The sequence below is a fragment of the Streptopelia decaocto genome, assembly GCF_964273445.1.
Source record: "Streptopelia decaocto genome assembly, chromosome: 19".
In the NCBI taxonomy this organism is placed as follows: Eukaryota; Metazoa; Chordata; class Aves; order Columbiformes; family Columbidae; genus Streptopelia; species Streptopelia decaocto.
This window is the reverse complement of record NC_138674.1, coordinates 1,139,794-1,150,348: the sequence shown is the minus strand read 5'-3', so window position 1 is coordinate 1,150,348 and position 10,555 is coordinate 1,139,794. Positions and strand designations below refer to the sequence as shown.

Below are 10,555 nucleotides of genomic sequence, written 5' to 3'. Positions count from 1 at the left end.
CTGGGACCACAAAGGTGACGTGGGGACAGCTCAGCCTGAGTTTATGCAACCTGCCCCAACACACATCGGCTTTTCCCAGCTGGCTTGCCGGGGGGACAACACCCATCAGCCATGGCCCTGGGAGCTCCAGCCAAAGTCGGGCTCTCCTAATTAGCAGAGGCGCTCGTTAAGACAGGCAGGAGCTCCATAAACCTGCCCACGACCATGCTGCAGTCACACCTACAATCCCCGCCCAGCATCGCTTCCAGCAGCACACCCCAAACCCCCCAAACCTCCCGTCTCCTGCCGCGGGGACCCGGGGGGTCACCCCATAGAGCTCCCGCTGCTGGGAAGGTTGGTCCCAATGGAGGAAACCTGGTCCCGAATGAAGCGGCAGCTCCCACGTGGCGAGGAAGACGAGGAGGGATCAGAGAGAGGCAGGTCTGACCATGGCGCCGGGTCCCTTGTGAATCATTTTATTTCCACTGCTGCGGAGAGTAGGAGTGAAAATACCATTAAATTGAAATCAGTCGAGAACTACATATGTCTCTAGATATATCTGTACAGTCTACCAGTATATATACATACTATATATAAATATATACATAGGGTCTCCGGGTTTAAGGTCAAAACCTGACAAACCCAACAAAGCCCGCTGAATGAAGATTTGGAGAAGAGACTTTTATCATTAAAACACAAGCCTCAATTAGCACAGGGTTTAATGAACCTTCCAGCACCGGGAAGGGGGGAGCGTGCGGCTCGCTGATGTGTCCCCGGGCTGCAGGGAACATCCCTGTCCTGTTCCCGGGAGCGGGACACGGTGTCCACCTGTGCCCGTCCCAGAGAAGGGTCAGTTTTGGTGGCTGAACACAAAGGAGGTAATGGCTGATTTCTTTGGTTTGTTGCTTTAGTGCTTATTTCAATCGGATTTTATTTCCCCCCTCTAATGCTTGGCCTTAAATCTAAATCCTGAGGATCAGGAAGGAAAAAAGCTAATACTGCCCCCTAAACCCAGACACCCTATATATGCAGGTACGGCTATCAGAGAGGGAAGCAATACATGTGAAAAGGGGGACGAGGGGCCCTGGGCCGTGGCTCTGGCCAGGTCCCGCTGGCCAGCGCCAGCCCCCTCCCGCACGGCTCCTGCGCCCCACGGGTGGCCATCCCCCCGGCACCCCAGAGCACCCCTGCTCCACCTCGTCACGGGAGACTCTTGCCCAGGGACATCGTGGGGTCCCCGGGTGCAGGCACCCAGAGCAATAACCTGCTCAGCTCCATCCAGAGGTGTATTTGGCTACAGCCGAATCCAACCTCCTGAAACTCTGCCGGGTGGAAGGGGAGAGACAGCCAGCCCCAGGGCTGGCCAGGGTGAGGGCAGGGACACAGGGACACATGGACACGGGGACAGAACTGCTGCGACCCGGGACGGCTGCTGTGACACGGTGCTGTCCTGCAGACAGCGGTCCCTAAGGATGCACATGCCACCCACGTCCACAGCCACTGCAGGGGAGGGAAGGGGGAACGCGAGAGGGGATGGAGATGGGGGTGAGCGGGGGGAGAAGGGGCAAAGAGGGTCCCACGTGTCAGGGGCCGAGTCTCTGTGCAAAGCCAAGTCCTGGAGAGCTGTGCTGCTGGGCAGGGCTAGAAAACCACGGACTGCAGGAGGCGGAAACACATCATGAGGTCCAAGGGGATGGGGGGCTTGAGGAGGTTCCCGTCCAGCCGCAGGTAGCGCAGCCGGGGCACGCTGTCCAGGTCCGACGGCGAGAAATCCTGGATGGACACCAGCGAGGTGGGGCAGATCTGCGTCCCGTTGATTTCTGCAGGAGGAAAGGCGGGATGCGGGTTAGAGGAAAGAGCAAGCAGAGAGGGATGGAGGGATGCCAGAGCCCCCCCTCCCTGCCTGTTGAACCCCAAAGCGGGGCTGCTTTGCTCCCGAGGGGGAGAACTCCCAGCCTCTCCCAGCAGACAGAGCAGCCCCAGGGAGAGGAAAATCTCGCTGTTGTTCAGAAATGAAGTAGGTCGCGTTGAGCCGCAGCGCAGGGGGGGATGCAGTGTCATTCGAGAGAGAAAAGGGATTATTTCAAACATGAAACCTGCCGAGCCAGCCCTAAGCCTTCAAAAAAATAAAACCACCAAGGAAACATGCTCCAGCTCCGCTACACTGGAGATAACGTCAATAACTCGCTCCTTGCTCGCTTCTGGATTTCCACATGTTCCTCCTCACCCCAGGGCCTGCGATATGGAAAATAAACCTGGCGAGTCTTCTGTTGTTACCCAACTCCAGGGACTGAAACCTTATAAAAGCTGGGTGAAACGGGCAAAAGGAAAAGCTGGGACATGATGTGCGTGGTCAGGCAGCATCTCTCCATGGAAAGCCCCAGCAGGACCTGGGTGCCAGTGCGTGACACCGGCAGCAGGCACCACCTTCACCACAAGGTCCACTGTGCCTCCAGTTCCATGTTGTTTAAATAAAATGCAGATTAACCGGCATTTGAACCAGAAATTCATCACTGCATCTTTACTCCCCGGGAACTGAGCCCCTGAGAGAAGGGATGAGGCTTTGCGAGGGTTTTGTCCCTCTCGCTGGCATCACATCTCACCAAACCGTGGGGACTTGCCCGCACAGAGCAGCTTCCTGCTGCTCCACCCTGGCTCGCGCTCAGAGCCGTGTCTGGGCAGGAGCCGCTGATCTTACCACCCCTCTCTTGCACAAAAAGCCTCACACCATCCCTGCACAATGAACATGGCGGTGCAGAAGTGCTGGTGTCCCACCGCTTGTGGGGTCCAGTGTCCAGCCTGGTGGTGTCTCCACAGGTGAGTGATGCCCTGGGGGGTCCTGCAGCCCCCACACACCCCCAGCCAGAACGAGCAGATCCCAGCCCGTTGGTCCCAGCACACACGGAGGGTTCCTGCCAGCAGCACCACGTTCTTGCTCCCCTGCAGACAGCAGGTTGCTGAGCTCTATCAGCAGAAACCCCTGGGGTGACCAGCAATGGGTCTCTGTCTTCTTCTCGAGCGCACCAGCGATGTTTACACATTTCACCTCTCCCCAGAAACCGCAGCGCTTTGCCTGGAACGGTGCGAACCGGCCCCGGTTGCTTTGCCAAGGCAACCTCCATCCCAGCCTTGTTCTCCCTGTTCCGCGAGGCTCAGCTTGAGAGCTGAGCCGGGTTATTTCGAACCATCTTGACTGCGTGTTTGGCATCTGTTCTTAAAATATGTGCACAGACTCTCCTTTCTAAAATATCCCTCTTTCTGAGCCCTGCTGGGGAAGTAACTATTTAGATGGCAGGTGGCCCTGAAGAAGAGCTGCCCATGGCAAGGAACAAGAAAAGCCCAACACCAGGGAAATTCAGCCCCTCAGATGTCATCCTAATCCTAATTCTAAACCTTTCCCGCATGCAAATCCAGCCCCCTCAGGTCCTTGTTCAGCTACAAATTGCCCCAGTTCATCTCACCACTGCAACCCCCTTTGAAGAGTTCACATCCCCCTGGGTGAAAAATGCCATTTTTCAACAAACCGCCATCCCCAGGGCGGCCACTGGACTCACTCTCGATGGAGTTGTTGTTCAGGTAGAGGTGCTCCAGCTTGGGGCTGATGAAAGGCACGTTGGTGAGCTTGTTGTGGGCCAGGTGCAGGACCAGCAAGTTGGTGAGGTTGAAGGAGTCCTTGGGCAGCCCCTTGTCCGAGATCTGGTTGTAGTTGAGCCGGATGAACGCCAGGTTGGGGAACTCCTTGAAGTAGTCACTGGGGATGTCTTCAATGTTGTTCCTGTCCAGGAAGAGCTGGTGGATGGCACTGGGCACCCCAGGGGGCATTTTCCTCAGGATGTTGTGGGCGAGGTTGAGTTGCATGAGGTTCTTGAGTCCCTTGAAGGTGTTTTTGTTGAAGACCCCGTCGCTCAGCTTGTTGTGGTGCAGGTCCAAGAGCACCAGGTTCTCCAGCTTGTTGAAGACCCCAGCAGGGATCTTGGAGATCTGGTTCCTGCTCAGCCGCAGCTGCTCCAGGTTGGGCGGCAGGAAGGCGGGCACCTCCTTGAGCTGGTTCTTCTCCATGTAGAGGAAGATGAGGTTTTCCAGCTTCTCCAGGACTCGCCTGTCCACCTTCCGGATCCGGTTGTTGTCGAGGTTGACCCATTTGAGCCCCGTGGCGTTCCTGAAGGACTCCTCCGGGAGGTCGTCGATGAAGTTGTTCTGCAGGTAGAGGTAGTGGATGCGCGGCGGGATGATGGGGACCTTCCGCAGGTTGCGGCTGTCACAGTAGAGGGCAGAGGGGAAGTCCGGGGGACAGTAGCATTCCCGGGGGCAGTCGGGGAAGACGGAGGGGGGACCCGGCGGCAGCGGCGGGGGCAGCTCCGTGGGCTCGACGGGCTCGACGAACTCGGGAGGCGGGCGGGTGGGTTTCCGGGGGGGTTTCCTCCGCTGCCCGCTCACCTCCGAGACCAGCACGAGAACAAGCGGGAGAAGCAAGCTGAAGGCCACCTTCATGGTCCAGATGTTTCCCTGAGGGAGGTGACAAGAAGAGGTGGCTCAGGGAGCACCTGATTTAGGTACCACATCATCCCCCGCGGCCCCCATCACTGCAGCCTCCCACAGGCAGCAATATACCCCAACCTGCTATTTTCCCTCCTTCCTCTTGGAAATCATCTTTAAATGCAACCCCTCTCTAGAGCACGAGTCACCGAGACCCCCGGTCTCCGGCTCAGCTTTATGCCACTGGGGGGCTGGAGTTTTTTAATTTGGTTTGGGTTTTTTCCCCACACATCACCCCCAGCACCCCCTCACGGAGCCTGGACCCCCCGGGAGTCCCAACAGTCTCCCCGAAGGATGGATTGCCTCTTCAGGGGCCTTGATAGATTAGGTTTAATTTTGCACTTGAGCCAAAAAAATCAATAATGCAGTAGGAAATTGGCTGAGCAACAGTATCTGGAGGCCAGCAGCAGTTAGCAAGGCAGCAAAGATGGATGGTCCTGTGCTTCAGGGACAAGGCTCTAAGGCAGGACAGCCCATTCTCAAGGCCGTGCGATAAAAAGGGCATTTGCAAGATTATGCACGGGCAATACCGAAGGTGTTTGGCTGTACAGCTCCCTGCGCTGCCCAAATCAGTGATCTGTCACCTCCGGTCCCCCCGCAGGGTGCTGGGCTGGCTGCAAGGCTGGTGCTGGTGGCTCTGCAGCCCTGGAGGCTGGCGGGTGCAGCTTGGTGCAGATGAGCTCCCTAGAAAGCCCCGTGCAGAAGGCGCTTTGGATGCTCCGCCGCCCCCCGGGCCAGCTGGAGCGGCGGGCAGACACCCCGGGGTGCTCGCCAGCCTTTTCCCGGCAGCGCTTGTCACCCCAGCAGGAACGGAGCCGAGCTGGATGCGCGGCGAGGCAGATGGAGGAGCCCGGGTGGGAAAGAGAACCGAGAGAGATGAGACAGGCAGGAAGATGAGGAGGCTCGGAGGAGTCCCAGGGCTGCGCTAGCCCGGCTCCCTTTGATCCCACGCATTCCTGGGCTCCAATAAGCGACTTTCTCCAAGAAAAGATCCTGTTCTGGCCCCCCCCCGGCTCCAGACCCAGCTTCTTACTTTCCTTTTTGTCTCCCTCCTCTCCCATCTGGCTCTGGTTAACCCTACAAGCCTCGCACACCGGCTGGTTTCAATCAGAGCTCTGGCATCTGGCTGGGGGAAGGGAGGAACGGGGGGAAGAAAAACGGGGCCCGAATGCTGCCAGATATTGAGCTCGGCAGTGCTGCAATTCAGTCCCCTTTGGGGACGTACGTGCTTCTGGGCTGTAAGAGCTCGGATCCAGCGGCGGGCTGCAGAGAACGGGCAGATTCGTGACAGGGAGCTGCTCTACGTGCAGTCCCGTCCCTGGCCCCGCAGCTGCTTTCCCAGCCATGGCCCTCCCCGCACGTGCCTCTTCCCCACACCTTGTTCCAGACCCTTCCATGGGATTTTTGCCTCAGCTCCAGAACTCAGACCTGGATTTTTAACACCCACAAGGCTCAGGGGAGCGCCGGGGACCAAGATTTGTGTTTGGCCCGTTGCAGAGGGGAGGAGGCAGCTGGGACACGATATTCCAGCCAGTACACGCTGCGATCCGGGCGCTCAGCTCCCTCCACCCGCCGAGTGATGCTCAGCTTGGGCCACCCAGCAGCTGCCCCAGGCAATGTCACAGGGAGGGAGGGGACAGGGCAGGGCTGTCACCCTGTTGGTCTCAGAAGCCGGCTGAGCTCTCCTTGGCCCCACACAGCCTACACCAGCCCCTCCGCGTGAGGCTTTGACACTGCAGATGTTTAGGGACTCGGCACATAGCAGAGATAGTTAGCGAGCCAGAAATTCGGGCTGGAGAGCGGCAGCATCGTGTGGCATTTGTCAGCACAGAAGGAAAGTGCTCGAGAGGCAGATGCAGCCCCTTTTATCCGCTGCACCACCTGCAACCCGCTGGCACGTCCCCATGGGGACTGTCACAGACCCTCTGCCCGTCGCAGCCAGCGCTGCCACCACCCTGCTCGCTGCCGCTCCCCCAGCCTCCCCCTGCAAAGCTGCAGCTCCCAGCACTCGGGGAGAGCAGGACCCGCTTCCAAGCGCCCTGCAGGAAGCCAGCTCACAGCCAGCCGTCCCCGCAACAGCCCTGCAGCCAGCGCAACAGGGATGCAACAAGCCCGAGGCCACCACAAGCTTCACAATTGCCTCCAACAGGCTGGAGGGTTCAAAGCCAGCTCTCCCTGGCCCGAACACAGTCAGCAGTCTGTTCTCCATCCAGTTTCATGCAGTTGAGTTTACTGGCGTGAATGCAAGAAGCCGGATTTTAAAATCCCACACCCCGATTCTGCACGAGCAGCAGCTGCTCTGCGGCCAGAGCCCCGGCACAGCCCCTGCTCTGCAAACGCCTCGGCCTCTCGCCCCCTCCCCGCCGGACGGGACGGCCCAGGTCCCGGGGACCCACAAGGAATCTGCGCAACTGGAGCAAAGTTAAACCATGAAGCAATGAGTGCATTCAGGAAACCAGCTGCCTGGATGGAGAACAGGCTCGATTCATGGACAAAAACGGCGCTGACACCTCCCGAGCTGCGGGCTGGGCTGGGTGCAAGAACAAGGCACCCAACACATGCCAGCCCAAGAGGCAGCTGCTCCCTCAGTCATCCCATTACAACTGACAAAAATTCGGTGCAACAGCTGGAAATTCCAGCCCCAAATGCCACCGGTGTTTGCTTTCCAAATAGTTTATCTGCACTGCATCCCGCAGCTCCCAAGCGGAGCTCACTGCCAGCCCCACCGCCGCTGCCAAGGGCAGGCAAAATCACAGCCACTGGGGCAAGAGTGAGCTATGGAAAGGTCACGGGGCGATTTATCACGGGCAGAAGTCCTGATGCTCTCCCTTGGGTGCCTCCTGCCCTCTCCACCCCTCTCGCAGCAGTTCGACAAGCAGAGAGCAGCAGCTGCCTCCAGATACTTATCACCGGTGCATCCGAGCCCCCCCGCTCCTCTGGAGGGGCTGGGAGGGATAAAGGGAACCTTTAACTTTGGGAGGAGAGGGCAAAGCCCCGCCGGCTGGACCAGGGATCCTTTCTAGCACGTTGCCCATAACCCTGCCTGCTCCCATCACAGCTTTCCCACTGGGACGCCAAATCCCCACCATCCCTGCAGCCCCCAGGCTGGAAAATGCCCCCACCCAACCTGGGAACCTGCACGTTGGAGCAGAACAAGCTAAAAACAACCAAAAGGAGCCAGCAAAGCTCCCTCATCAGCTTCCCTCGTGTCCAGCCACCGCAACAGCCTGGGTCTGATCAGCTGTAACCAAAACAGGGAGCTCTTTATCCAGCGGCGCTGGAGAGCTGGGAATGGTGGAAAAGGGCTAAATCCAGCGCGAGGCTGTCCTGGAAAGGGAGGGTAGACATGCTGTCACCCAGGCGTCCCCAGGGTTCCCCGGGGAGCCGAGCCCTGATGCAACAACCGTCTCTTCTCGCCCTTTCCCAGCACTTTCCCAGCGAGAAGCGGAGCCGCTGCTCGGCTGGGGCTGGAGCCGGACACGGTCAGGGCGGCCGCGGGGCTCGGTCCTGCTGGTGGGGACAGTGCTGTGTCCCCACAGGGGACGGGTGTCCCAGGAGACCCTGCTGGAGAGCAGCTCGGACACACTCCTGGGCTCTCCAGCAACACTTTTGCGCTCAGCCTGAGGACTGCAAGACACAGGGACGGCAACGCACGGCTCCTGCATCCCTCCGTGTGCCAGGAGCGTTTCCTCATGGTACCACAGTCACCAGACACATTGCGAAAGCCTCGTATTGCGTTCACTGCTGCCTCCAGCAGCCTCCTCCCGCAGCAGGGGCTGTGGGAAGGCAGGCCTGGCAGAAAACACCTCTCTGCTGCCTTCCCCGTGTCAGCAAATCCTCCTCCTCCCTCGCTGCGTGTCCAGACCCTTCCCAGGGCTGCTCGCGCTCGGCCCACCCGCACACCTCTCTGCCACACACGCTGGAACTGGCTGGACACAGACAAAAGCAAATCATGGGAGAAAACGTTGCCAAAGCAACCGCAGGCTGGTCCCCGAGCCTGCCCCCCACGCACACGCTGCTCACCCCACGCAGACACCTCCGGCCCCCCCGGCTCCGCTTTCCCTAAGGGTGGGAAACTGCTCTGCTGCCTTATCAGCTGCTGCTGCCTCATCCCCAGGGCAGAGAAAACCTCCCACAGCTGCGCTCTTATCTCTTCCCAGGTGCAAACCCTCGGCCTCTCGCCCTGTCCCAGGGCAGCGGGGACACCGCGTGGCTCCAGGGACGCCCCGCGGTTCTGGCCCAGGACGGGGCGCGTCCCAGGGGCAGCTCCGGGATGCACCACATAAGGAAGGGCCGCGATCATCGCGGGCTCCCAGGAACGTTTCCAAGCCCTCGTGCGCGACATGCTTTGCGTTCGGCTGCCAAGGAGATGAATTCCCACTTTCTGCCCTGTAGATGCTTTTCCTAAAACTCTCAGCCAGGGAAGGGCAGGTTCGGGATGAGTTTCTTCTGTGCAACAAACCCTTTCCCCAGGACTTCAGCAAACATCGCTGCCCTGTTGCTTCCTCCCACCATCTCCTGCCTCTGCTGGAGCGCAAACAAAGAGCTGGCTCCAAGCAGGACCCCCATGGTGGGATGCAGGGAGGGGGCTGCACTTCTCCCCCCGCCTGGAGCAGAGCTGGCTCAGATCTCCGTGGTGGAGGCAGCAAAATTGGTGTTACATCCCCGGGAACGGTCTGTGTGACCCAGGCACGGCTCTGCCTGCTGGGCAGGAGAGGGGGGCTTTACCGCCTACATTTTGGGACAAAAAGCAGCTTGCTGGAAAGCACCCCTGCAGCACCGAGGTGCCGTTCGGCTGCTCTCTCCCAAAGCAGCTCGATGCTGTCCCCTCTGCTCCCCACTCCGGCACGTGGGGGCTGTGCACAGCCCCCTCCCACGGCAGCAGCTCCCCCAGACCCCCAGCCATTTCCCGGCTCGTCTGCAGGGCCAGCGGGACAGCAGGAGCCGGGGCTCCGTGCGGGGACGGACGGGGACGATGCTCCCGGGGGCTCCCTGATAGCAGCCCCGGTTGCGGGGTGTCTGCTCCCCTCTGAGCGCCCCCCTCCTCGCACGCTTCCCCAGGCAGGGACTGTCCTGTCACCCCCCGGCACCCCCAGCTCTGCCCCCCGAACCGAGCGTGCGTGGGGCTGCGAGCGTGTGAGAGCCCGGGGGTGAGCACAGGGGGGTCCTCCATCGACACGGCAGAAAGCGCCTGGCGGGAGCTGCAACACACGGGACTTTCCTGTGACTTTGCAGCCGCTTCCAGACCCACGCTCGGAAAAACTCTTGCAAAAAGAAAAAGGAAAGAACAAAGACTCTGGCTGCTGAAGAAGAGGAAAAACGAGAGGGGGGAAAAAAGGAAGAGCAGATGCTGTTGGCATGTGAGAGAGGCTGGAGAGGGCAGGAGCATCGTGGACCAGGGCAGCGTCCTGGGTGGGACACGAGGAGGGGAAAGCACCTGCCCGCAGCTTACCTGGGCACCTCTCCCTCCGCCTGCTCTCAGCAGCCCCAGGACAAGTTTCTCCGGCCGGCTCCGGCTCCTCCTCCTCCTCCTCCTCCTCCTCCTCTCGGCTCCACCGCGAGCTCCGGGCCGGGCGCGGGGTTTTGTTCGTGGGCGCCGGGGCCGGGGGGGCGCGGGGGGCGGGAGGCAGAGCTGGGCCGGAGCCGCGATGACAACAATCGCGTCTTTCTCTGGCAGCCAAGCGCACCCCGGCCGGCCCGCCGGCTGCGCCACCAGCGCCCGCTGCTGCTGCGGGGCCGCTCCGAGCCCGCCTTCCAAAACAAAGTTTCACTAACATTTAAACGAGCCCTTCCCTTGCCCACGGCCCCGCGTTTGCAGGAGCGGGTGTGCGGGATGGTGCTTTGCAGCGACGTGGGGCGCGGAGCGTGGGGGCTCAACGCGTGTCACCAGCTCGTCACCGGGGCTGTCCCACCCGGTCCCCCACCTGCACAGGGGGACGTGTGGCTGCCCCCAGCCCCGCTGAGGGGAGCCAGCCCGTGCTGGGCTCTCTGCTCCTGCCATGAAACGTGATGCAGGGTTCGTTCACTCCCGAGCTTTAAT

At 60.3% G+C, this 10,555-nt stretch overlaps 1 protein-coding gene across 1 annotated transcript; it reads right to left on the bottom strand.

The window, feature by feature from the left end:
• Nucleotides 1-406: 406 nt before the first annotated feature.
• Nucleotides 407-10,124, bottom strand: PRELP (proline and arginine rich end leucine rich repeat protein). The gene is made up of 3 exons (XM_082069297.1): nucleotides 9,968-10,124; nucleotides 3,534-4,485; nucleotides 407-1,799 (listed from the first exon to the last, which is right to left on the bottom strand). Exons 2-3 carry the CDS (start codon nucleotides 4,468-4,470, stop codon nucleotides 1,621-1,623), a joined length of 1,116 nt encoding a protein of 371 aa, XP_081925423.1. The 5' UTR covers nucleotides 4,471-4,485; nucleotides 9,968-10,124; the 3' UTR covers nucleotides 407-1,620.
• Between the last annotated feature and the right edge of the window lie 431 nt (nucleotides 10,125-10,555).

What these genes read in the sequence shown, in the direction of transcription:
- PRELP (XM_082069297.1), bottom strand. Translation starts at nt 4,470, where the DNA reads ATGAAGGTGGCCTTCAGCTTGCTTCTCCCGCTTGTTCTCGTGCTGGTC. An exon ending in GAACAACAACTCCATCGAGA is followed by an intron (nt 1,800 to 3,533) that starts GTGAGTCCAGTG and finishes TTCCTCCTGCAG; the next exon opens with AAATCAACGGGACGCAGATC.